General features: G+C 63.8%; 1 protein-coding gene across 4 annotated transcripts in view; it reads left to right on the top strand.

Annotated features, from left to right (window-relative positions):
* SSBP4 (single stranded DNA binding protein 4) overlaps positions 1 to 26,307 on the top strand; it is a 70,665-nt gene that overhangs the window by 4,158 nt on the left and 40,200 nt on the right. Inside the window, exons 1-3 of one of the 4 annotated variants that reach the window (XM_065578128.1) lie at positions 9,132 to 9,408; positions 19,846 to 19,918; positions 20,426 to 20,487. In XM_065578128.1, the coding sequence (XP_065434200.1) occupies positions 9,353 to 9,408; positions 19,846 to 19,918; positions 20,426 to 20,487 (191 nt within the window). In that variant the 5' untranslated portion in view covers positions 9,132 to 9,352. Of the gene's footprint in view, positions 1 to 9,131; positions 9,409 to 15,538; positions 15,712 to 19,387; positions 19,573 to 19,845; positions 19,919 to 20,425; positions 20,488 to 26,307 lie in introns of those variants that run through there. The other 3 variants (XM_065578125.1, XM_024108180.3, XM_065578127.1) reach the window with 3 other exon arrangements.

Genomic DNA, 26,307 nt, shown 5'->3' with positions numbered 1-26,307 from the left:
TGTGGCAGAGTCTGCGTAGGCAGCCAAGCGGCAGCTGAGCAAGGCAGGGGGCTGCGCGCAGGAGCGTTACTACACGCAGGCTGTAATTACCGCTAATTTCCTAAGTGCAACAGAAAAATGAGAACCCAAACAAAGCCCAGGCGGAGCGGGATGGGGCAGGCAAAGCCGGCGACGCTGGGCTGGGGGGGACAGCGGGGCAGGTCCTCCAGCACCGTGCTGGCACATGGCTCCTGGCCACCTGCCCAGGCTGGGATGTGCCTCTGGGGCCGATCCCGCTCCCCTGCTCTGCTGGCACAGATGGATTTGGCCTTGCAGCACCCCTGGGGGAGGGAAACTGAGGCCCGTGGCTCTTCTTCCAGGGCTCGGGCAGCCGCCCGGAGCCCCTGCCCCTTCTCTGAGATTCTGCAAGGGACCCTGGATCCACCGAAGCTGCCTGGGCTTTCAGGTTGCTCCCCAGCGTGGTGCCACAGAATGTGCTGCTCCGGCCCCCCAGGATGGACCCTGTCGCCAGAACGCCCCCCCCCAGCTCTGCGGGTCCCCTGCAGACAGAGCTGGGACCTGGGGTGATGGGGTAACACCCCCCCCACTGTGCAGCGGGGGCTGGGCAGTGACAGCCACCCGCTGTTCTGCGGGGATGACTGTGGCACTGCAGGAGTCCCGGGGGGTCATCGCCAGGCCGGGGCGTTGCTGGGGCCCGGTGCTGAGGCAGCCCCTGGGCCTGGCTTCTCTTTGTTCAGATCTCACGTTTCTCAACCTTGCCGTGAGGTGGAGCGACGTCTCTCCCCAGCCAGCCTAGCGCCCGGCTCTGCCAGCCGGGGCCAGGTCCTGTGCAGTCTGCCAGCCAGCGCACTCCGGGCCCCAGCCCCTGCCCAATTCCCCCCAGGGCCGTGGGCTCCGGCCCGTCTCGCTCCTCGAGGCCTGCCCTGCGTCAGCCACACCCCACCGGCGTGGCTCGTGTCAGCACTTGGCCACCACGGTGACGGGCACTTGAGGAACAGGAGAGAGGCCCCTTCCCGGCTCTGAGCGGGTGCTGTACACTCCACGGCTGGGCCTGCAGCTCCGGCACCATTCTGATCCCCTGCCCAGGGGCTCGCGTAAGGGCAACTGGCAAGCAGAGAGAAGGGGATGATCGCGTCCATCAGCTGCGGGGAGCTCCCACCCCAGCCAGGCCGTCAAACTCGCCATGTCTGTGCCCGACAGAGCCTGGCAGCCGAGACCCCAGCCAGCACCTGAGCTCCCTGGGCAATGGGGCCTGGCTGAGCCGGCTGGAGCCGTGTGGAGCAGCTCTGGGCTGGGAGCCCCGTCTGGGGGGTTGGAGGTCTCCGCAGGACAGTCCCGGGAGCCAGACTGTGGCACTTTGCAGAGGTGGCACATCCGGGAACTGGCTGAGCATGGAGGGCACCGAGGGGCACAGACCCTCTGTCTCCCACTGACCGGGGGCAGCTCCCATCCCTGGCACGTCCCCATTCGCCTCCAGCTGGGATCCCCCTCTGGGCTGCAGAGGGCAGGGGAGGGGAGAAAGGCAGGCGTGAGACATCCCATAATGCCCAGGCATGTGTCCATTTGCCCCAATGACAGTTGGTGTAACTGACCCTGGGCCGGCTCTGTGGGTTCGATGGGTCCAGCCAGACCCGCCAGCCTGTGTGTGCGGGGAGTGCTGGGCCCTCGCGTGTGCAGGCGTGTGCAGGCGTGTGCAGGCGTGTGCCTTCGCACATCTGCAGCGCTTGGTGACAGATACCGTCTCAACTACAGATTTAGAAGCATAAATCATATTGCTGAGGAATATCTGCCTGCATCTCATCAGTGCCTGGGCTCCAGGCCGGTAACTGTGCTGCAGCCCCGGGGGTGCATGGGGCATGTGCACGGGGCGGGAGCGAGGCCATGCACTGTTCAGCCACTGCTTAAGCTGCAATGAAAAGGGATGAGGACACCCCCCCCCATCCCATTGGCAGATCGGCTATTGCAGCTAAAACGCTCCCAGCACCCCCAAGAGGGGCGCTTTGCCGGGGGAAGGCAGCCAGGAAGCCTCCCCACTCTCCTCCCTCCTCTGGTTCCTGTCCTCACATGCCGTGGAGCTGGCCGGGGAGCCCAGCTCCTGGGACCCCGCAGGTCAGGTGGCTCTGGGAACCCGGGAGCGCTAAATGCTCAGTGGGGGGGAGGGTGGGAACAGGCCCCGTGGGGCAGGTGTGCAGACCAGTCGCTTCCATAACCGACACAAGGTGGCGCTCTGGCTCCTCGAGAATCCAGCCGCCTGCGTGTTGTTCTGCTGCCGAAGGTGGTGGGCGAGGGGCGTTGGAGTGCGTGGGTGGGGGGCATCAGTGGGGGCGGGTGGGGGGCATCAGCAGGCATGGCAGGGAAGGCCCAGGCACTGCTCCCTCCATCCTGCTGGAGACATGGCTCAGTGGGAGATTTTTGGGCCCGTTGCCCACCTGGTGGGGCCATGCAAACACATTGACAGGTGTTGGGGGGCGATTAACCCCGTCAGTGCCAGCATGCTGTGTGCAGTGGGGGGCAGCATACTCTGCTTTACCCTGGGGAGGGCAGGTGGAGCCTGGGGGCTGGGCACAGAGCAGCCAACATGATGCACAGACTGGGGGGGCACCATGCCCTTGCCAGCCCCTCCCCGCTAGTGGCCTGGGCAGAGTGGCGGTCACCGAGGAGGCGTTCGGGGACCCGTCAGCCTGGCTGCAGGCGTGTGCCGAGCAATAGACAGCTCTGGGCAGCCAAGCTGGCTTCAGACCAGCAACCTCCCGGTGCCAACCCAGAGCTCTCCTGCCCCCCCGCCAGCCCCTCCCCCGGAACGTCCCCACAGCTCCAGCCCTGCCACCTCTTCACACTGACCTCCGCTGGCTGTCAGCCCCAGCGCCTGCCTCCTCCAGCCCCCCGCTGGGGGTCCCACCCTTCCGTGCCCCCCTGGGCACTCCCACGCTGCCCCCTGCTCCCTACGCTCTGCAAGGTCAAGGCCTGGGAGCAGGAGCCTCGCCCATGTGCCCTCAGCGCAGCCCGGCAGCCCGAATGCAGGAGGCTCCCTGAGGGGGCCGTGCCTCCCAGGGCAGGTCACACTCCCACGGGCAGGGCTGTGATGGGCTGTCCGAACCCTGCGCTGGCCAGGACGGGGTTATGGAGCGGCCAGGGGCTCACAACCCCCCCGCGCCTGCGCTTGCACCGGGGACGTGTGGCCGCAGAGAGAGGGAAGCCTGGGCGGTGCGTCCGGCTGGGGGGGGCGGGGGACAGGCCGCTCTTAGTGGGGCCAGGAGCTATCTGGGGACTCGAGCCAGCCCAGAGTGGGGGCTGGGCCTGGGTCTTTGGTTTGACTGAAGCCCAGGCACTGGGCACTGAGTCACGCAGTGGGGGGCAGTGGGCTCCGGCCTGCTGGAAAAGGGGCTAAAGGCGTAGCCAGGCCGGGCCAAGGATTCCCTCACTTTATCCTGTTGTCATTGGCCCGTCACCTGGGCAAGGGCCAAGCTCATTGGGCTGACAATGTGGGGAAACCGAGGCAGAGCTGCCAAGAGGGTGGCACCTCTGTTTCCAGAGGACACAACAGAAGAGAGCTCAGACCAGGTGGTCACAGCGGCCCCTTCTGGCCAGAGCATCTGTGACTCCGACTCCCCTGGGTGGGGCCCTGCAGGCTGGCCAGGATCACGCCTGCTGCCCGGTTCACTGTCACACAGCACCGGTGCTGTCCCCAGGATGAAGACGCTGGACGGGAAGATGGGCCACGGCTCTCCCCTTTCCCCATCACCCTGGTGCAGAGAAGAAAACAAGAGTGTGCATGGGGGGCGGGGGGGGCAGGTTACTCGGTCTTTAAACCGATTCTCTTTCCGTGAGATTTCTACATGGCAGCTTGGCCAGGAAATCTCTTCTTAGGGGGGTTATTTCCCTCGCTGGCGTATCAGCGAAGGGGCTGTGTTCTCGTAGGGTTTGTACATGCCATGTTTGATTGCAGGTTGTGTGTGGCTACGGGGTTGCACCCACAGGTTGCTGGTGCCTGCTGGGCCGGTTGTGCTGATCAGTGAGGGGGGCTGTGGGTCCTGGCGTGTGGCTTGCACACCCGGGCTGCAGGAGCGGGCTGAGATGCATGTGCATGGGGACGGGTTCTGCACACTGGCTTGGGCCTTGGTTGCCCTGAGCACCAGGATGAGGAAACAGCTGAAATGACTAAAAATCGGACTTTAAAGGTGCTGAAAAGTGCCTGGTAAGTTTCCAAAAAGCTCTGGCGTTTCTTTCTGTGCTAAAGGCCCATTGAAGAGTGGCTGGTGCTCGCCGCTTGGGGGGACGGAGGGGAGCCTGGAAAATCCCCTGCCTAGGGCAACCTTGCAAAACAGCCATCAGTGCTCATCAGCCCAGGCACAAAGTCTGCTTGGCCGCCCTTCCCGGGGAATGGGAATAATGGGAAACAGAAGGTCTTTTACCTGCACACGCAAACAAATAATTCTGGATACAAACAGGGAGAGGTACACGCACACACAAACACACGCACACACACACATGCACACCCAGATGCACCCACACCCACACGCAGCCAAGGCCAGTCGAATTCTGCAGGGCTCTGTCAGACAACAACACTTCTCTTCTCTGTGTGCGTAACAGCCGCGGCAGCAGGTTCTGACGTCCTGCTCCCCTGTTCTTTATCAGTTCGTGGAAACAGGATCTCTGCTTCTCCATGAGTCACCCGCTCCCACTGCTCATTCCTCTCCCATGACCTCACCCGGTGACATCACCACTGGCTCTGCGATGTCACCGAGCTGTGGGAGCTGGGAAGCTCGTCGGAGACCCGGGGCCCTGGTTGCCCAGAACACGGGGGAGAGGATGGAACGTGCCAAACGCAGCAGCCCGGTTCTGGGGCAAGGCAGAAGAGTTTCTAAATCAAACGTGCCTCGATTTGAACAAGCCCACAAGGCACCTCAGCAGGGGCGGAGCTGCACACGGAGCCTCCTGGGGCACTGAAAGGAGAAGGCTCAGGGGCCCAGCATGCAGAGAGCTGAGCCCAGCCGTGCTGACCTGCCCCTGCATGAACCAGGCTCTTCGTTCTCCGGGGTCCCTCCCGCAGGGATTGCAAACGTGGGTTCTGCTCTTCCCTGGCAAAGCTGGCCCAGGATGGCTAGTCCCGCAGGTTATGAATCCTGTGTTACTGCACTGAACAATCATCCCCCGAATGCATCTTTCAGGGTGGTTTATGAATGGGGGGAGCAAAGGAAATTGCCCTTTTTTTCCTCAATCCTTCCCATGTCCAAACCCGCCGGGCCGGCAGGGAAAGGAGAGCCGCTGGGCTCCCAAGGGAACTCGCCCTGGTGTAACTGTGGAACTCCACGGAGTTACTGAGAGCCGAACTGGGCCCTTAGCTCCGGGGTGGGGGGCAGCCCCTCCCCCAGGGCCAGGGCCACCTTGGGCATCTTCAGCCCTGGGGTCGCCACCCCTCTCCAGTGCTCCCTCGGCCCTCTAGGCCGCCCTTCTGGGCCAGCCTCTCAGCTCCAGGGCCAAAGCTGTCTGCCGATGGCAGGAGACAGCTCCAAGCCCAGCCAGACCTCTCGAATGGCTGCGGCTTCCTCCCCGCCACTCAGTTCCATGGACCCCCCCAGCCACGGAACTGGGGGAGCGGGTTCAGCTCCGGGTGTCACCCCCGTTCTGCTCTCCTGTCGTCCGGCAGCAGCTCCGTGAATTCAGCAGAGTCGCTCTGGATTTCTGCTCAATGTAACAGAGCAGAGCCCGGTCCCAGGGATGTGCAGGGAGCTCCAGCACAGCTTGCCTGACCCAGGGTTTAGAGAAGAGCAGGGGCTAGTGGTCAGAGCACAGGCCTGGGCCCCAGACACTCCTGGGCTTTCACTAGAGCTGCCCAGCATGCAGTTGACAAGACGTGTTTTCCTTGCACTGTGGCGGTTTGTCAATGCTGGAAAGTTTCACAGCGACGTCGTGATTTGGGGGAATGTGAAGGGTTCTCATCTGAGCTGAGATGGAGCCAAGCAAACCCAGAGTCGGCTCCCGACTCTCCCCAAGTTGCTGAGCTCTGGCCGGGCCCACTGCAAAGAGAGGTTTGGGTCACACGGCTCTAGCCCCCCCTCCCCCTAGTTCTGTGTGAGTGGGTCAGACCCAGGTTTCTGCCCAACCCTGCTCCAAAAATCCAGCACCAGGGAAAAATCAAGAGACTCCAGCCTTATTCCGGGGCTTGTGAGGAAGATCCCAGTGCATGAGCGCCCCCTCCTGGCCCCATGGCGGCTGTGACAGGGCCACTCCTCACCGTGGGTTCCCCGCGCACCTTTAAACCTCCTCTGCTCATTCCACACAAAACCCTGGGCAGCGTCACCCCAGCACCTCTGTCTTGATGGGGTTGGCTTGCGGCTGAGCCAGTCAGCTCCCCGCTTGGGATTTCAGGGGTGCAGGACGCTCCTCTCTTGCTGGGGGGCTGCTCGGCGGGGTGTAAGCATGGGGGCCACCCCGGGGCAGTTTTCCAAGTAGCCATGGCTCCAAGCGCTCCCATGTGGGGGTTGAACGTGTGGCATCCAGATTACAAAGTGCTCATCCACCCCCACCTCCCCCTGGTGATCAATTCAGCAGAATCAGGGTTGGACGGGCTGGGAGATGGAACCTCAAACAGGTGGGGGCGAGGCCTGTCCTCCTCTGTCTTTGGGGCAGCCAGGCTAGCATCAGGTTCCCATGGGCAATTCACCAAAAGAGAGCCCGGGGTGGGGGGTGGGGAACGAGTGGGCATCTGCTGCACAGCACAGGGTGGGAGTGCTTGGCTTGTGGCCTGGGGCCGGAGCCACCCCACAGGGGAACGGGAACCGTAGCCTCCCCTGCTGACAGCCCACTGGCACCCATGCACCGAGGTCATGAGCACCCTTGAACGGGAAGCCCCTGGCACAGCAACAGAGACGCTGGATCCCAGGGCTGAGATACTGGGGCGAGAGGGGGCGGCACATGAACCCAATAGAATTGCCCCTCCCCCATCTCCCTGGGGATCCCGCTCTGCCCACGGAGAGGTGCTCTGACTTTCCACACAACGCCCCCCGGCCCCGCTCAGCGTCTCCTCCCCTCCATCCTCCTCTAGTGGGGCCTGGGCCACAGGGAGCAGAGAGGCCGATGAGCCAGCCGCAGCCTTGGCTGGGCCCTTCGCTCCGGCTGCTGACAACCTACTCTGGGCGTGAGGTGCCATGTGCCACAAACCCCCAGTGTCAGCAGGGAGGCCCCGGAGTTTGGCCTCCGTCTGATTCCCAGCCTGTGAATGCAACAGCCTCTCGAGAGGGGCCGCAGGCGGAGGGCGCTGGGGCTGCAGGATTTGCCTTTTCACCCCCTTGGCTGCCCCGGGCCCCAGCCAGAGGCCAAGCAGCGCGGATGCTGGAGATGTAGTTTGGCTGCTGGACAGGGACGACTGGCCTGGACACGGCCTGCGGGGGTCAGTAGTGACTGACCCTGAGTGCAGGGGACTTTGAAACACAGCCCCTTGGCACATCCATTCCCAGCAAGTGGTTTCCACGATATTCGGAGAGTCCCGAAATCTCTCCCAGCCGGGCTCCCTGCACCCCGAGGAGGGGCAGCGTTCCTCTCGGCCGGGCCTCCATGTCCTGTCCAGGGGAGCCCTGGAAATGTGCATTCCCCTGGGTTAGCACCCAGATGTGCCAGTCACACACGAAGCAGAAACAGACTAGCAGTTTCTTCTTCCTTCGAAGCCAGAGCCACTAGACCCAGCAACCTGCAGACACAGGCGCTGCTGTGTGAAAATACCCCTGGGGCATCTCCAGGGAAAGTGGAAACAATGCAGAGTTTCCTTCCAAGTGGGTATTCACCCACGAAAACTCATGCTTCTATACGTCTATAAGGTGCCACTGGACTCTTTGTCGCTTTTTACAGACCCAGACTAACACGGCTGTTCACCCCTCTGATACTTCCCAGCCTAGCTGGTCCTGAAATGGTTTCCCAGCATGAGGGACAAACAGCAAGAGGGGGGTTGGCAGAACGCAGTGTCCAGGTTGGCAGAGGGGTGCTGGGTGCAGGTTCCTGGGTGCTGAGAGCACTGGGCAGGGGCTGGCAGAGGGGTGTGGGGTGGTGGGAGCACTGGGTGTGCTGGGCAAGGTGCTGGCAGAGGGGTGGTGGGATCAGGGTGCTGGGTGCAGGTTGCTGGGTGCTGGGAGCAGAGTGGTGGGTGCAGGTTGCTGGGAGCACTGTGCAGGTTGCTGGCAGTGGCGTGGTGGGTGCTGGGAGCAGGTTGCTGGGTGCTGAGAGCACTGGGCAGGGGCTGGCAGAGGGGTGTGAGGTGGTGGGAGCACTGGGTGTGCTGGGCAAGGTGCTGGCAGAGGGGTGGTGGGATCAGGGTGCTGGGTGCAGGTTGCTGGGTGGTGAGAGCACTGGGCAGGGGCTGGTAGGGGGTGTGGGGTGGCGGGAGCACTGGGTGTGCTGGGCGAGGTGCTGGCAGTGGGGTGGTGGGAGCAGGGTGGTGGGTGCTGGGTGCAGGTTGCTGGGTGCTGGGAGCAGAATGGTGGGTGCAGGTTGCTGGGTGCTGAGAGCACTGTGCAAGGTGCTGGCAGAGGGGTGTGAGGTGGTGGGAGCACTGGGTGTGCTGGGCAAGGTGCTGGCAGAGGGGTGGTGGGTGCAGGTTACTGGGTGCAGGGTGGTGGGTGCTGGGTGCAGGTTGCTGGGTGCTGAGAGCACTGGGCAGGGGCTGGTAGGGGGTGTGGGGTGGTGGGAGCACTGGGTGGTGGGAGCACTGGGTGTGCTGGGCGAGGTGCTGGCAGTGGGGTGCTGGGTGCAGGTTGCTGGGTGCTGGGAGCAGGGTGGTGGGTGCTGGGAGCAGGTTGCTGGGTGCTGAGAGCACTGGGCAGGGGCTGGTAGGGGGGTGTGGGGTGGCGGGAGCACTGGGTGTGCTGGGCGAGGTGCTGGTAGTGGGTGCTGGGAGCAGGGTGCTGGTGGCACCATGCTGGGGCTGCCCATGTTAGCCTTGGGTAGAGTCTGAGGCTGGAGGAAGCACGTGTCAGTGTGGTGGGGGTGATCGAGGGGGGCGCCAGGCCGGTGGGTATCACGGTGGGGTGTGTGCACCGTGCGGGGTGGGGAGAGTGTGCGCGCGTGCAGAATCCCCCGCTCCAGCCTCGCCGTTGCCCTTTTAAGAGCTGAGCCGGGGCGGGGGAGGCGGCGCCGTTCCTGGAACAGCCAACAGAGAAGAGAGAGAGAGCACGCGAGGGCGAGCGAGCTCCCCCCCCCCCCGCCCGGTGCCTGCGCGGCGGTTTCAAGCTCCCCCGCCCGAGCGCCGCTGCCGGGTTTGCGGCCGCTGCTCCGGGCCGGGGCCGGCGGGGTGGCCGTGGCTATGGGGCGCTGCGCCGGCCGCGCTCGCTGACGGGCGTGCACAGGCGAACCCGGCCGCAGCATGTACGCCAAGGGGAAGGGCTCCGCCGTGCCCTCGGACAGCCAGGCCCGGGAGAAGTGAGTCCGCCGGACCCCGGCGTGGGCCGGCAGCGGGGGGCGCGTGGGTCCTGTTCCCCGCCCCCTCCCGGGGGGGCTCCACGCGGGAAGTTTGCCGGGCGATTGGGGCCGGAGTGGGGCGCCCGCACATGGGGGCGCAGCCGGCAGCCTCCGCTCCGCTCGCCCTGGGCTGGGGGCGGCGTGTGGCCCCCGGCGGGGCCGGGCCCGGGGCAGCGAGTGGGGGTCGGGGGCTTTGCACCGCCGCGGACGGGAAAAATCGGGGGCTGCAGCCGGCTCAGAGCGTCTCAACTTTGCGCCGCCAACTTTGCGCTCTTGGGGAGGCGCAGGGGCCGCCCGGCTGGGGGAGCAGAGTCGGGGGCCGGAGCCGGGCGGCCCCTGCGGGGACTCGGATCGGGGGCTCGGGGGGCCCGGTGCGCGCTGGGCGGCTGTGAACGGGGCCGGGGCTTGGCTCTGAGAGCCCGGGGAGGCGGCGCCCAGCGCGGAGCCAGGCGGGTCCGGCCCAGCGCGGGGGGCTGCGAACGGCCGCCCCTTGGGTGACTGCAGCGGCTCGGCTCCCCGGGGCCCCCCGGCCCTCCCGCGAGGAGCGCCTGGCCCCGGCCGGGCTGTGCCCGGGTCTCCGGGAGCGGGTGGGGGGTCAGCAGTGCCCCGGGCAGCCCGGCGGGGGTGAAGTGGGGCGGGGAGGTGCGGGGCCCCGTGCTGCTGCTGGTAGCAGGTGTTGGTCCTGTCGGGGCCCCGCAGGATCCAGACCCAGTCCCAGCCCTGCTGGGATCTGGGCAAAGGGGACTGGGCAGGAGGAACCCGCCGCTCCTGGGCGCTCAGTTTTGTGCCCGTCTCAGCCCGAGCCGCAAAGCCCGACTGGCAGCAGCCAACCGAGGCAGCAGGTTGTCCTGTGCCCCCTGTACCCCGTCCTCTGGCTGAGATGCACAGAACCAGGCTGTGGCTGGCACGTCCAATGGGGGGTACAGGATGGGGGGGACTCTGTGATGGGGGGGGAAGTGCCAGCTTAGCCCTGGGTGTTGGGTCTGGGGGAGGTGCCAGGTTCGTGCAATGCCTCCCCATGTGCAAACAGACTTTCCCCTAGGGGGGCAATTACTCTGTGGAGAGCCCTGTTCCCCTCCTCCCCACCTCTGCCCCGGGGCAGCTCCCAGCGGGGGCTTTGCGTCCGTGCCCAGGCCGGCCCATCACGGCTGTGGTGCGCTGGCTGGAACGGGGCCCGTTGGCTCGGTGCGGCAGCCTGAGCCGTGGTGTTCGCTGTCAGGCAGACGTGGGATCCCGCAGGGCGGGGGGTGAACCTCTTCCTCAGGAGACTGGCACTCGGATCAGAGAGTGAAAGGAACCAGCCAGAGACCCTGGAGGGGATTGGTAGCCCCCTCCCCCCAAAGCCTGGCCCTTTCGGGGGGACTTGGGATATTATTTCAGCTACAAAGGAAGACAATGCAACCTTGGGACCAGACGGCCGCTGCTGTCGTGCCTGCCCCTGGAGCTGCCCGGGGCTGGCGGGTGACAGTTGGGAGCCGGGGGGTTCCTGTAGGATGAGGCCCGTCTCCGCCAGTGGCTTTGTGTGTGTCTGATCCAGGGGCCAGAGGGTGCTTCGCGGCCCATCGGCTGCTGCTGTGAGGGGCCAGGAAGGCTGCGGGTGCAGGGACGGAGGGGGCGCAGGGCTGGAGCGTTTGCTTTAGGAAACGCTGGGGCTGCTGCACAAGCAGGGAAAAGGCCGGACGAGGGAACCCCAGGACCGAGCTGCCCCCCGCAGTGCCAGGGCAGGTGCTGGTATTCGAACGGAGTCCGGCCAATTCTCCTCACTTTGATTCGGGGGCTGTCCTGGCTCAGAGCCTCTCCTCTCCTGGGGGGTACAGAGAGCAGGGCAGGGGAGCTGCCGGGGCGGCTGAGTGGGCCTGGGGTGCCAGACTGGGCCCTGGCTGAGTTACTCGCGTGAGCCAGACCCTCGACCCACCTTTGGCGCCGGTCTTTCCCGTTGAAGCAGCCAAGCAGCCGCGCTGACTCGGGAACAGGTGAGCAGCATCTTAGCGGCTGCTGCTGGATCCGTCCTCGCGCTGTCACTCGCTCGTTCATAAAAGCGGCTCCTTGAGAGCCAGGGACGCGCCTCCTACAAGCACAGCAGTCAGCCTGGGGGGGCTCTTTGCCTGTGTGTGTCTGTCCGTCTGCCTGCCCTGTGCGTGTCCGTTTGTCACCACGTCTCCCTGGCAGGTCAGTGCAAGACCCTGTTCTGCTCCCTTTCCCAGGCGATGCCAGGCCAGGGGGGCTGAGGGACCAAGCCCAGCCTGGCCCCTGGGGGGGTTCCCCGGCCCCATTGAAATGTCTCTGGCTTGTATCTGGAATCCAGGGGAGAGGGTCTGTTCCATGACATGACCATTCTGGGGGGTGGGGGGATTGCAGGCTGGCTCAGCGGTGCTGCGGGTTGTGAGATGTGGGGTCCCAGCTCCCTAGGCGGAGGGAATGGCGAGAAGAGTGAGTGACCTGCCACGGGGCCTGCGGTTCCAGACCCCGGCCTGGTTTAGTAACTCGGGAGGGAGGGGGTGGGCGGTCGGTTCCCCCGGCTGGCTGGGCTCCACACAGGGTTAGCTGCACATAGGGGGTGACTGCATTGGAGTCAGTGCAGCTACTCAGGCGAGTTTACTCACTGCAGGATTGGGGCCATGGGCTGGGAGCCCTGGTCTTCTCGTCTCCGGGCTGGAGTTCAGAGCTGGCTGGCTGTATGTGGCCCATGCCAGCTTCCAGGCTCCTGGACAGGGGCATCGGGGCCCACTCTCCCAGCACAGAGCCATCCCCCCCCCCCCCCCCCCGTGCGGTGCCCCTGCTGTGTCTGCGCTGGCGCTGCCAGTGTGCCTGGTGAGGACAGCTGGTGCTGCTAGGTTAGGTGCCCTGGCCCCGTGGGCACCTGGGGCGGGCAGAGCTGGGAGCCGCTGCTGCAGAGGCTGGGGCGAGAGATGTCAGAGGTTGGGACTGAGCCTGGGGGAGATACCAGGGGCTTTGGGTGTCGTCGACGACCCTTCTGCTTTCCCTGGTGTGCAGGAGGAGTGTGAAGAGCGGGGAGGGGGCTGGAAGGAGACAGGAGCGGGTGGGGAGTGCTGCCCGTAGGGGGCCCATCCCAGCCAAGTCCCGTAGTGACACTCACCAGCGATTGTTCCCGTTGTTTTCTGGGCTTGGTGGTGATGGCTTAGAAGCTGGGATCTCCGCTTGGACTCACTGGCATTGGTTTTCCTCCAACACTTTGTGTGCACATCAGTTTGTTATTGTAGGGTTGCCGAGTAAGGGCTGAGCCTGCATGCACTTCTTTGTTGTTGTAGCTGTCATGGGGACGAGGCCAGTTCACCTGTGACTGAGCATCTGTCCCCCAGCTGAGCTCTAAAGAGGGGGCTGGGGGCCCGGAGAGTCCCCGGGCCAGGCAGGCGTGGCAGAGGTGAGGGGGACCAGGGAGCTGCTGGGGAGACTGCAAAGTGAAGAATACGATCCGTGAGTCCGGGCTGGAGCTGGGGAACCTCTGGGGAGTTGCAAGAGCTCCTGGGAACATGGGGTGATCACGCCTGGCTGCGTGAAGCCAAGCCTGAAACGGTGGATCCCAGCAGCTGGGGCAGGGCTTTCTGGTGAATGGAGCATTGTGGGGGGGTGAAGTCCCCTTGCAGCAGGCCAGAGTGGGGGTGCTGGGAGGAGCTCAGGGATAGGGGTTGGTGTTGGAGAGAGGTTCCAGAGCAGGGGTAGGACTTGCAGTGGGCAGACCTGGCTGAGTGGAACTGCAGGGAGCCCTGGGCTGGAGATGGGGCAGGGGGGGATTGAACCTGGGACCTCTCAGGTGGACGTCCTGGAATGGGGGCAGAGAGGCTGGCACCAGCCTAGACCTGGACCGGTGGGAGGCTGAGCTGGAAGTGATGTCCCTGGAGGGGGCATGGCAGTCCGCTGGGATTCGCTGCACTCGGGCGTTTGGGGACAAGGGTTCTGTGGGTCGGCTCGGGGCTGCCCTGCTGCTGGTGAGCTTTGGGCCTCCCTGTGTTGGTGGGTTATCACAGGTGAGCCCTGGGCTGTTGGCTTTGGGTTCGTTTGTTTTGCTTTACGGAAAACTTTGCATTGGAGCGTTTTCACTGAAGTGAAAACACCTGAAAGCGAGCCGAACCCTGCCAAGGCCCCAGCCTTGCCTGTGGGAGGTGCTGCTCTCTGGAGTAGCCGGAGCAGGCGAGAGCTGTGCTGGGGGGAGGCCGGGAGGTGGGCGTTGTGCCACCATCCAGGATCTCTTGGAGACCCCAGAGCATCACTCTGGGAATCTGCCCCATATAGACTGTCTGGGGCCCCCCTGCCCTCACCAGCCCCGGTCGTTCCAGTCTGTGCATCCCCTCATGTGCCAGCCAGCCACCTCCTGCAGCCTTCCCTCCATGCAGAGGATGAGTGGGGTGGAGGAGTATGGCCTTCCGGGGGGGGGGGCACCTGCTCAGAAGATAGGGTGGGGGGCAGTGGCAGCAGCACTTTCTCCAAGAACTTCTTCCAGGTGTCTCCTAGAGCATTTGGCCTTTCGCGGAGCGTAGGGGGAGAGAAGAGAGCTCAGCGCCCATGGCTCCTTCAGCCCCTGGGACTCTGCCCTGGCTGCCAGCCAAGGTGGCCGTTCACTTTCGATGGGAGGCCAGTCTGGTGCCTCCTGACCTGTTTGTGCGTCCTGGTGCTGGGCGGTGCTGGGCGAAGGGTCTGGGTCGGAGGGTGCTGCTAGCTGCAGGCCTGCTTGGAGATGTGGTTTGCATTGATTCTCTCCTCTGCAGCAAGAGGCTCCCCGTGAGACAGCCCAGAGCAGCGCCCCCCGCTGGGGGAGCAGTGCGCCTGTCTCCGTGCCCTGGGGGGGCGGCTGAGGTAACTGCAGATGTGGAGCTGCAGATGTCAGACCAGCAGAGGTGGGGAGTGGAGCCAGCCCCCGGGTGTGGGCACCGGCTCTCCAGGGTTTGTCCGTTCCCGGCTGCTGCTCCGGGAGGGGAGAAGACGACATGAGGGCCGAATTGTCTGCTGGTGTCGCTCTGCCCACTGCAGTGGGATGAGGTTGGGTTGCACCAGCTGAGGATCTGGGTCTGGGAAGCAGGGGCTAGAGACTTTCCCTTGGACTGTCTCAGGGAAGTGCGGAGCGGTTGTTCTCTGCAGGGTCTTGCCCACAGTACTGTGTGCGGCACAAACACCGAGAAAAAGGACCGGCCCTGCCGTCTCGAATGAGGCTGTTGCAGATTGTGCCTCCCCGCCCCCAGAAGTCTAGCCTGGCGCCCATCACCATAGTATCTGGGCTCCTTCCACGTCCCCAGTGGGCTCCGTGGAGTGTCTGACCCCCCTCCCTTTCGGGGAGGTTTGCGTCGGGCTGGCTCTTGTCAGAGGCTGTGTCCTGGGGCTGTCTGGGTGGAAGGATGCTCGCGTCACTCGGGCTCTCCAAGAGGAAGGCTTTGCAGAGACGCTCAGGCTGCGCTGGGTCCTCTCCGCTTGGGCCTCAGGTGTCAGGCTTGTTCCCGGGTTTTGTGAGCCATGGCGTCCCAGACCAGCGCGTCCCAAGGGTCTCTGCCGTGCTGCCCGCTGCTCCCCCAACTCCAGAGACCCAGCTCTGCCCCCAGCCCGGCCCCAGACAGCTCCCCAGTCAGGCAGTGGTGGAAGCCCACAGGGCTCGGTCCTAGGAGCTCCTGGCTGCGTTGCCGGGGATCCAGGGCCGAGGCTGGAGCGAGGTCTCCGTCGCTGGTGGCTGCGGTGGGAAGCCAGCGTGTGCCAGCCAGGCCTGAGCGTCGGGCGTAGTGGGAAGCTGCTCCCCCCTCGCCCGGCCCTGCTGCTGCTTGGGCCCAGACGTGGCCCGTTCCCCTGGGGGTTTCTCGGCCCAGGAAGCCCCATGCAAGTGAATGTGCCCAGAAGAGCAGCGCTGCCCAGCCCAGTACCAGCCCTGGGTGCTCTGTGAACCCCAGCTTGGTAATGGCAGGGCCAGAGACTCCGTAACTGCCCACGGCACGTGCCAGGTAAGCCGTGGCCAGGGGACCTGTTCGCAGGATGGGCTCCCTGTGGGAGTGTAGGCAACTGGGTCCTGGGCTAGAAAACCATGCACCATCTGTTCCAGCTGGCACGCTCCCGGCTTGCAGCCCCTCGGCTCCTGCCCCCCCACGCACCCCTGGGCTGCCCTGGCACCATGGGGCCATTTCTTGTCAGGCTGCAGCGTCAGGTTTGGGGTGTGGTGGAGCCTCCCTCCAATGCACTGAGCTGCAGTCACAGCCCTGCTGTTGCTAGCCATGGGGCTGCAAGCCCCATAGCGACAGCTCAGAGGGAAGCAGGTGGGCCCCGGGAGAACCTGGCTGTGTGGCGATCCTGTCTGGGGGGCAGCTGTACTGGGCTGGGGGAGGGCTCGGGCTGTCCTGGCACGCTGTATCTGTACAGCGCCTAGCGCTGGCGGGGGGGCCTGTAGCTGCTCCTCCCGGGGAGCCAAGCAGGACATCCCCAGCTCCCCACCCTCCCGGCTGGCTTCGAGGCCAGCTCAGCCCTTGCCACATGCACGGCTCCCATCAGGGCCTGCCACTGCCAGCAGTGGGGGGGCAGTGCAGAGCAGTGGGGGCAGTGCAGAGCAGTGGGGGCAGTGCAGAGCAGTGGGGGGGGCGTCCCCTGCATTGGTGGGATGGTCCCATTTTCAGCCCCCCACCCCTCCAGGGACGCAGCTGGAGCAAGCAGGTGCCCCGGCTCCTCTGCCATCCTGGCTGTCTTTACCCTTGCACAGAGGTTACCTCGAGCCTGGCGTTCCTGCGCCGTCTGGCTTGTTCTAATCCTCTGCCCCCCGTGGCATTAAGTCCCGGCGCTGGTGGAAGCGCGCGGTGGTGTTAACCCCCAGGGTGCTGGGCAGGAGCCGATGGAGCCAGCAGGGAGGGTGGAGATCTCCATGCATGGCCCTGCTGGGCTGGGGCTGCTGGTGGTACCTATAATCACCGCTGCCTGGCATGCCGGGCGGGGGCCCTGGCAGGACCGCGGGAGCACACGGCCAGTATGCAGAACGCTCCTCCGGTGAGAGGATGAGCAGTGCCCGGCTGGGAGCGTGGGCTGGGCCCTGCTGTGGAGCCAGGATGGACGGACAGGGGGACTTTCGGGCAGGGCCTGACCTGAGCTGGGCTCTTCCCCTCTGGAGACCCACAGGCCATATCCTGAGCCTGGCCGGCTGCTAGCCATGACCGGGGGCTGTGCAGCGTGAGTGACCTGGGGGGATCTCTGCCCTGGGGACGCTCCCATCTCTGCCTACTCTGGGCTGCTGCTCTCCAGCCGGCCCTGCCTCGTCATGCTCCATGTGCCAGAGCAGGCCGGCCGGGCCCCTCAGGCTCCTGCACCGATAACGCTTGGGGGGGGGGCCCTCGGGGGCCAGGCAGCCTGGTGGGGGAGCTGGTTACTCGTGCAGAGCCGGAGCGGTTCTCTAGGGATTTGTCCAGCACTGCGCTCTCCCCCATGGCATGTCTGTGTGCCCAGCGGGGCCCTGGTTGGAACCCAGCTCCTCCCGTGGCAAGGGGCACCTGCTAGCAGTGTAGGGAGGTGATGGCCGTGCCCCGTTCTGAGAGCTGTGGGGTTGAACTGCCTGGCTCCAGCCCTGGCACAGGGAAAGGCTCCTGGCCATGTGTTGGGTGGAGGTCCATTCCTGGCATGGCCACGGCTGGGGGGGCAGGTTCCATACCCCCTGTGCCCTCCCAATGGGGCTGTGAGGAAAGCAGGAGGCCCCTCCCCCGTGTGTCTAATGCCAGCCCCCCATCCCGGTGCAGGCTGGGCTGAGGGGTCTGAGCTCCCTGGTCTCGTCACCCCATAGAACTGGTGCCCTGCCTGCTCCCCATGGGGCCCCTCCCCTAGGAGCAGAGCCGTGCCCCGTGAGCCTGTTGTCCTGTGCGCTCGCTGCATCCCGGGGACTGGAGGGACGATGTTCCATGGGTGGGGAAGTTGCCGAGTTCCCCCCCCCAGCTTATCCCTCTGCCCCCCGCTTTTCCCTGCTAATCCCCCCTCGTGCTCTCTCTCTGCATCGCTTCATGGCGGGGCTGGCTGGGAACACCCCACCCGGCGGGACTCAGACACCAGGAGCTGTTGCCAGTGCAGATGAGGTTTCACTGCCTGCGGCCCCGGGGGACCAAGCCCTGCATGGGACGCTCGTTTATAGCTCTGGGTTTGCCAGACGGGTACTGGCTTGTCCCTGCCCTGGCTGCCGGGGGGCGGTGGAGGTGCTCTCAGTCCAGGATTAATTCTTGGTGCTCTAGGAAAGGTCCATCTGCGTCTCTCATCATCCCCCTAATGTCCTTCCCAGCCCCACGGATCCTCCCTTGGGCCGGAGGGTCTGCCCGCCTGGGGGAGCGGGGGTACCCTGGATTCTGGCAAGCCCAACATGCTGGCCCCTCTGAACTAGCTCAGCAGTTGGGCCCTGTCCGGCTCCCCTGTAAACCCGGCAGGGCTGCGGGGGAGGGATCAGCCCCTGCTCCCAGGTGACACTTTAACACCCAGCCCTTGTGAGTCTGTGTGAACGGGCTGGCCTGGCATGCTGGGGCCACAGGGGGTGAAACAAACCTTGCCCCCTTCCCTCCACTAGTGATGGACGAGTGGGTATGGTGAGGAGAAGGCGCCAGTTGTGAGAACTGGGGCTTGTGGGTCAGCACTGGGGCAGGAGGAAGGGTGGGAACCGGCCCCCAGGGGAGCCAGGGTTCTGCAGACGAGCGGGGTTGTGGGTGAGGTGCGTGAGGGGGACCAGGCAGGGGGAGCAAGGGGCATGTACCTCCCGCTCCGCAAGGCCTGCTGGGCTCCCTGCTGGGGCGCGCCTCAGCCCAGCCGTGCGGTGCCTTTGTCTGGGGGGCAGGTGGTGTTGACGCTCCGGATTTTCTTGCATTGTGGCGGCTTTTCAACCTGCTCAGGATGTTCTGAATAATTGATGCTTTGCGGTGCTGGCAAATGGATGGGGGAGCAGGAGCTAGTGGCAGGGCTGGGCAGGCCCCATGATGGGGGGCAGGGCAGCGCCAAGGTGTAGGGGGGACTGGGCGGAGCTGCCCCACTCTCCCTTGGACAGCCTGGCTGGGAATGCATTTCCCCTCTGGTTCTGGCTGTGCCTCATGCCCCAGGGGTCGTGTGGGGTGCCGGGGGGCTGCGTGGTTCGCTGTGGACTGTGCAGTGTCTCGTCCCGCTGGACCCATCCCCTCCCCCCCCCCTCAGCCAGAGCCCCCTGTGCGGGCTGATGTGTTCCTGGGTGCAGGCTCTGGGCCGGTCAGGGCCTGTGGCAGACAGGGTGAGCCCAGGGGCTGTTCTCTGGTCCCAGCGCTGTGCCCGGGGCAGCGAAAACCCCTCTCCCTGCAGGGAAAGCCTGGTGCCCAAGGGCGCTCCCTGTGTCACTTCCTGGGCACCGCATGGCACTGGGGGTGCCTTGCTGGTTGCAGAATGAATGCCCTAACCCCCATGCTGGTTACCCCCTGGCTGGGTTTTTTCTGGATTTGCCAGTTGCCAGAAAAATAATTTAATCTGCTGGGTTGGTGGTGGTTTTTTTTAATATGGGTCTAAAGATTTGCATCATCACCACCGTACACTGGGTAGCAAATGGTGAAAGTTTCGGTGTCCAGCCAGAGATGCTGCAGCTTGAGATAACAGATCAAAACGGTTACAAATACAGCAGCTGCCTGCCCACCAACGTGCCAGCGCCCCACGCGGGCGTGAGAGGGTTTGAGTCACGCGAGAGTGGGGGGAGGGGTTTGCGGAGTTGCCTGGGGGTGCAGCGGCTTGTTTTGTGGGGGGGAGTGTGCGCCTGACTTTCTGCATTTCAAAGGTTGGTAACCCCAGCTGCAGCCCCCTCATGCTCTGTGGGGCAGGAGTTGGGCACCCCTGGGGCACGTGGGCTGGCACTGAATGGTCTAGTCTGAGTCCTTTTCCAAGCCTCCCTGCTCCATGGAGCCTGGCATGATGCCTGCTCTAGACACAGGTCCCAGCATGACGGACTCTGCCCTGTGGGCCTGGAGGGCGTGCGGTTCCCCTTGGGAGGCGCTTGCTAATGCTAGATCTGGGCCTGGGGAGGGGCTTTTGTCTGCATCCCAGTTCCTGGCAAGGGGAGAAGGAAACCTCTCCCCATGGGGAATCTGGTGTCCAGGGGGCTCCTGGAAGCACTGGCCACGTACTGCTCCCCACAGCCCCTGTCCTGCATGGGCAGAGCTGTGCCTGGAGGTAGGAGATGGCAGAATTGGGCTCCCAGGCCAGATAGCACAGTGAGGCTGACCGAAGTGGCCTGGTCTGTGAAGGGTGGGGGAGGGGTGCAGGCCCCCCCCGGGGCTCGGCTCTGTGGGGCATCGGGACAGAACTAACCCGATTCCTCCTGGGATCAAACGCTCTGGCTGGCTTGGCCCCATGGGCCCCTTGCATGGGGCCAGATCCTGCCGCAGAGCGGGCTGGGGGGGTAGGGGGCATTCCTGGGACTGAGGCATCTCTGGTCTCGCGCAGGCTGGCGTTGTACGTGTACGAGTACCTGCTGCACGTGGGAGCCCAGAAATCTGCACAGACCTTCCTCTCGGAGGTAAGACCTGGATGGCCTGGGCACATGGCCCAGCTGCTCTCCCATTGCCTGCTAGAGCTTCCATCTCACCCCTGCTCACAGGCCAGTCCCACGTACGGGCCAGGGCCGTTTTGGCACCATGGGCTGCCAAAGCTTTCGATTGGCCCTTTGTAGGGGGCAGTCCCAGGCTGGTGAGGGGCCCCAGGTGCATGGCTCCCAGCCAAGGGGGGCTGGGACATAGGGTTCTGCAGCTGGGGCAGGGAGAGGGATGCCTGAGTGCGGTGGGGATGGGTCCGGTGGAGGCTGCGTCACCTGGGTGCTGCCAGAGCTGGTTCTGTGCCGCTGCAGGGCATTGGGGCAGCCCTACTGAGTCGCCCACGGCAGGTAGCTTCCTGCGCTCCAAGCCCACAGGCTGGAGTTGGGGGGCCAGCAGACGGGAACGCTGCAGGGGTTTGTGCCTGCTGCTGCATTTCCAACTGGGGCCCCCTGTCCGAACACGGCTCGGGTGACCTGCCCTCTCTCTTGCAGATCCGATGGGAGAAGAACATCACACTAGGGGAGCCCCCGGGTTTCCTGCACTCCTGGTGGTGGTAAGTGCCCTTCCCAGCTTGCGGGGGGGGTGGGGGATGGGCTGTCCCCTGGGCTACAGCCATGGGGTGGGTATGCAGTTCCCCTGATCAGCTGGGCTCTACGTGGGGGGAGATGGCCCCTCCCCTCTCCTTGTCAGCAGAGCAGGGGATGGGGGGTTGTTAGTGGAGTGGGAGGGGGAAGGGCTGCCCCCCCCCCCCCAGTTCCTGTCCCTTGTGGCTATTCCCTCTGCCGCTGACACTCATCACCTCGAACCCCATAAAGCCGCTGCTCTGCTTTTCCCATCAGCCTGCAGGAGCAACTGGAATTTATTTTAGGTCTCCCCCCATCCTGCTTCCCGGAAACACCCCGGCTCCCCCAGCGCTGGGCCCCACCAGGCCCGGCTCACACATATGGAGACAATTTGGCTGGCCCCAAAAAGGCAGAAAGCACCGTTCCTAGGCAGCCACGGGGCTTTGTCCCGTTAGATCTGGGCCTGACCTACTTTTCCGTGCACCCCCATGTTCTGGGACCAGCGGGATCCTCCCAAGTTCACACAGCTCAGACAGAGCGCAAAGGAGACAAGGCCCAGTGGACAAACGAGGCAGGATTTGGTCTTGTCCTGCACAGCTCCTCTGTTAAAGGGGGGTAGACTTAGGACTCCAGGAGGAGTTCATGGTCAGGGTTCATTTCTTTTCTTCCCCCAGGAGCCTCGCTGGGCTGGGTTTGGAGCCAGGTCTGGTTCTGGGCTGTTCTGAGGGCCTGGGCTGGGGGGCACGGAGCTCCCATCCCCGCCCGCTGAGCTGTGCGTGCCCTGTCCTGCCTGTCTGCCCCGTGACAAAGTAGCTGCCAGATGCCCTGTGCCTGGCTCCACCTTCTGGTGCAGCCCCAGCTGCCGGGGGCGTAAACCGTGCCTGGCCCCCGAGGGAGGGGCTGGCTCTGAGCTGCACAGAGCTCTCCAGCCCCACAGCTCTGTGCTGGGACAGCCCGGCTGCATGGGGCTGTGTTGCGGAGTATGGGGGAGTCAGGGCCCTGCACCCCTCTTCCCGAGATTCACTGCGACTCTCAACCAGCCAGTAAAGCAGAAGGTTTATTTAAGGACAGGAACACAGTCTCAAGCAGAACGTGTAGGTACGACCAGACCCCCTCAATTAGGTCCCTCTGGGAGGTTCAGGGAGCTTAGACCCCAGCTTGGGGTTCCCTGCGTTGCACCACCCAGCCCAAACCGAAACTAAACTCCCAGCCCCTCCCGCTGCTCCTCTCCTTTGTTCAGTCTCCCGGGCAGAAGGTGTTAATTCTCCCCACCCCCGTTCCTGGCTCAGGTTACAGCTCAGGTAGCTTCCTTCAAGGGAAGTCCCACATCCCCACTGCAATCCCCCTGCAACATTCCCAGGTCAAATCTGCCCCGCTCCCAGCTCCGTCACATCTCTCCCCCCTTCGAGACTGAACTGAGCGGGGTCACTCTGACCAGTGACCTGGGGAAGTTCAGGGCTCCCTCTCCGGGACAATGCGTCCGCTATTAGGTTGTCACGTCCCTTCACATGGACCACGTCCATGTCATAATCCTGCAGGAGCAGGCTCCATCTCAGGAGCTTGGCGTTGGCTCCTTTCATCTGGTGCAGCCAGGTCAGGGGAGAGTGGTCGGTGTGCACGGTGAAGTGACGCCCAAAGAGATATGGCTCTAGTTTCTTGAGGGCCCACACCATGGCCAGGCATTCCTTCTCGATGGCCGCGTAGTTCTGCTCCCGGGGTAGCAACTTCTTGCTCAGGTACACGATGGGGTGTCTCTCCCCCTTTTCATCCTCCTGCATTAACACCGCCCCCAGTCCTGTGTCTGAGGCGTCGGTGAACACCATAAAGGGCTTGTCAAAGTCTGGGTTTGCCAGAACTGGGCCACTGACCAGAGCCTCCTTCAGCGCCCGGAGAGCCTCCTGGCACTCCTCGGTCCAGACCACTTTGTCTGGCTTCCCCTTCTTGCACAGCTCAGTGATGGGGGCGGCTATGGCGCTAAAGTGGGGCACGAACCTCCGATAGTACCCTGCCATCCCAATAAAGGCTTGGACCTGCTTTTTGGTTTGAGGAGCGGGCCAGTCTCTGATCACCTCCACTTTGGCTGGTTCCGGCTTTAGGCAGCCGCTTCCCACCCGGTGGCCTAGGTAGGATACCTCAGCCATCCCCACCTTGCACTTCTCCGGTTTTACGGTCAGCCCAGCCTTCTGGAGTCGGTCCAGCACTTGTCTAACCTGGGATAAGTGGTCCTCCCAGGTCTGGCTAAAGACACAGATGTCATCGATATACGCCACGGCAAAACTCTCCATCCCCCTCAGTAGCTGATCCACCAGGCGCTGGAAGGTGGCCGGCGCTCCCTTGAGGCCGAAGGGCAGGGTCAGGAACTCATAGAGCCCCAGAGGGGTGACAAAGGCCGATTTCAGCCTGGCATCTGCATCCAGCGGCACTTGCCAATAGCCCTTTGTAAGATCCATGGTGGTAAGGTACCGAGCACCTCCCAGCTTGTCTAGGAGCTCGTCCGGCCTGGGCATGGGGTAGGCATCGGCTACAGTGATGGCATTGAGCTTCCGATAGTCCACACAGAACCGGATCGACCCGTCCTTTTTGGGGACCAGCACCACCGGCGAGGCCCAAGGGCTGGAAGACGGCTGGATCACCCCCAAAGCCAGCATGTCATTGACCTCTCTTTCCAGGTCCTGAGCAGTTTTCCCTGTGGCTCGGAAGGGGGAGCATTTTATAGGCGGGTGCGATCCTGTCTGCACCCGGTGGACAGTCAGATTAGTGCGTCCAGGCTGGTTGGAAAACAGCTGTTGGTACAGATGCAGCACCCCTCCGATCTCAGCTCGCTGGGCAGGGGTTAGCCGATCAGAGAGGGGAATTGCTTCCAGGGGGAAGCCAACTCTTGTCCCAGGGAATAGATCTACTAAAGGGTCATCTCCCTGCCCCTCCCACTGTCCACACACGGCCAACACCATATTCCCCCTGTCATAATATGGCTTCATCATATTCACATGGTACACCCGGTGGTGGTGTGCCCGGTTCGACAGCTCCACCACATAGTTTACCTCGTTTAGTTGCTTGACTACCTTGAAGGGCCCTTCCCAGGCGGCCTGGAGTTTGTTTTTCCTCACGGGGATGAGGACCATCACCTGATCCCCAGTGGCGAAGGCGCGGGCCCGTGCTGTGCGGTCATACCAGACCTTCTGCTTCCTCTGGGCTCTGGCCAGATTCTCCCTGGCCAGGCCCATGAGCTCGGCAAGTCGTTCCCGGAAGGTCAGGACATACTCCACCACCGACTCTCCGTCAGGAGTGGCCTTCCCCTCCCATTCGTCTCTCATCAGGTCCAGGGGCCCCCTTACCCGCCTTCCATATAGCAGTTCGAAAGGCGAAAACCCGGTAGACTCCTGGGGTACCTCCCTGTACGCAAACAGCAGGTGCGGTAAGTACTTGTCCCAGTCCTGCGGGTGCTGATTCATAAATGTTTTCAGCATCATTTTTAGCGTCCCATTGAACCTCTCCACCAGCCCGTTGGATTGGGGGTGATATGCTGAGGCCCAGTTGTGCCGGACCCCACATCTCTCCCACAAGCACCGGAGTAGGGCCGACATGAAGTTGGACCCTTGGTCCGTCAAGACTTCCTTGGGGAACCCCACTCGGCTGAAAATGGTCAGCAGCGCATCCGCCACAGTGTCTGCTTCAATGGACGATAAGGGCACTGCCTCGGGGTAGCGGGTGGCGAAATCTACCACCACCAGGATGTATTTCTTCCCAGACCGGGTCGTCTTGCTGAGAGGTCCCACTATGTCCATGGCCACCTTCTGGAAAGGCTCCTCTATGATGGGCAAAGGTCTCAATGCTGCCTTCCCCTTGTCCCGGGCCTTCCCCACCCTCTGGCAGGGGTCACAGGATCGGCAGTACTGCCGGACGTTGGTGAAGACCCCGGGCCAGTAAAAGTTCTGTAGCAGCCTCTGCCTGGTGCGCCGGATCCCCTGGTGCCCTGCGAGAGGGATGTCATGGGCCAGGTACAGTAGCTTGTGGCGAAACTTCTGGGGAACCACCAGCTGCCTCCTGATCCCCCACGACTCCACTTCCCCCGGGGGAGCCCACTCTCGGTACAGGAACCCCTTCTCCCACAGGAACCTCTCCTTGCATCCTCTCCTCATGGTCTGTACCACACTGAGGTCAGCCAGGCCCCTTAGCTTCCGCAGGGAGGGGTCCTTCTGCAACTCGGCCTGGAACTCGGCGGCTGGGGAAGGGATGGGGACCTGCTCCCTCTCGTCGGCTGGGTCGGAAGCCCCAGCCACCCCGCGGCCTGTCCTTGGGTGTTCCCTCCCCACCCGGGAAGGGTTCGGTGCCTCCGGTGGGACATCCTTCCCAAGGTCAGGGCGTAGTGCCCCTCGCCGGCTCTGGCTACGGGTCACGACTAAGGCGGTCTGGGGGCTGCTTGGCCAGTCCTCTAGGTCCCCCCCCATCAGCACCTCAGTGGGCAAATGGTGGTGCACTCCCACGTCCTTGGGGCCCTCCTTGGCCCCCCATTTCAGGTGTACCCTCGCTACGGGAACCTTGAATGGGGTCCCGCCCACCCCGGTCAGGGTCAGGAAGGTGTTGGGCACCACCCGATCTGGGGCCACCACCTCGGGCCGGGCCAGTGTCACCTCTGCGCCCGTGTCCCAGTATCCATAAACTTTCTTCCCATCCACCTCCAGGGGAACAAGGCACTCGCTCCGCAGGGACAGCCCCGCGCCAACCCTGTAAACGGAGAACTTTGAATCCGGAGCATCTGGCCCCCCAGAGAAGCTGGCCGGGGGCCCTTCTCTCTCTTGAGCAGTTGATAAGCTGCCAGCCCCTCTTGCGTGAGAAGCCTGCCCCTCGTCCGTCTGGGCCTCTACCAAGTTAACCCGGTGCGGGTTCGGTCTGCTCAGTCTGTCTTTGAGCTTGGGGCACTGGGCCCGAACGTGGCCTCTTCGGCCGCAGTAATAGCAGCTCAGGTCCCGTGGGTCCCCTCGAGCCGGTCGGTTGTCCCTGATGCTGGGCATTCCCCGTGGGAGGGGATTCCCCATATTCCCCCTTTGAGAGGTCCCAGGGTGACTCTCTCTCTGCATCGCGGCGGGCCTGTTCCTTTGGGGCTCCTCCCTGCCACCCCGTGACCGGCTCTTTACAAACTCATCAGCCAGCTGCCCGGCGTGTCGCGGGTTCTCTGGCTTTCTGTCCACCAACCACAGCCTCAGGTCGGATGGGCACCGCTCATACAGTTGCTCCAGTACCAGCAGTTTAATCAGGTCCTCCTTCGTCTGGGCCCCACCAGCCCACTTGCTGGCGTATCTTTCCATGCAGACGGCTAGTTGCAGGTATGAGATCTCAGGGGTTTTATCCTGACTCCGGAACCTTTCCCGGTACATCTCAGGAGTCAGCCCAAACTCTCGTAGCAGGGCCTTTTTGAATAGTTCGTAGTCCCCTTTCTCTGTCTCTCCCAGTTGGCGGTACAATGCCACGGATTTGGGGTCCAGTAAGGGGGTAAGGACCCGGAGTCTGTCCGTGGGATCAACCCGGTGCAGCTCGCAGGCCGTCTCAAAGGCCTCCAGGAAGTCATCCATGTCCTCCCCCTCCTTGTATGGGGCCATGATGCACTTATCAAAGCTCCGTGCAGTCCTGGGTCCCCCCTCACTCACCGCAGTCGGGGGTTCGCTGCCCTTCAATCTCGCCAGTTCCAGGTCATGCTGACGCTGTCTCTCATTCTCCTGTCTCTGTCTCTCATTCTCCTGTCTCTGTCTCTCATTCTCCTCCCGTTCACGCTGATGCTGTCTCTCTTTCTCCTCCCGTTCACGCTGATGCTG

The sequence above is a fragment of the Chrysemys picta genome, chromosome 25, assembly GCF_011386835.1.
Source record: "Chrysemys picta bellii isolate R12L10 chromosome 25, ASM1138683v2, whole genome shotgun sequence".
In the NCBI taxonomy this organism is placed as follows: Eukaryota; Metazoa; Chordata; order Testudines; family Emydidae; genus Chrysemys; species Chrysemys picta.
Note: the sequence above shows the minus strand (reverse complement) of the source record. Positions and strands in the feature narration are given on the sequence as shown.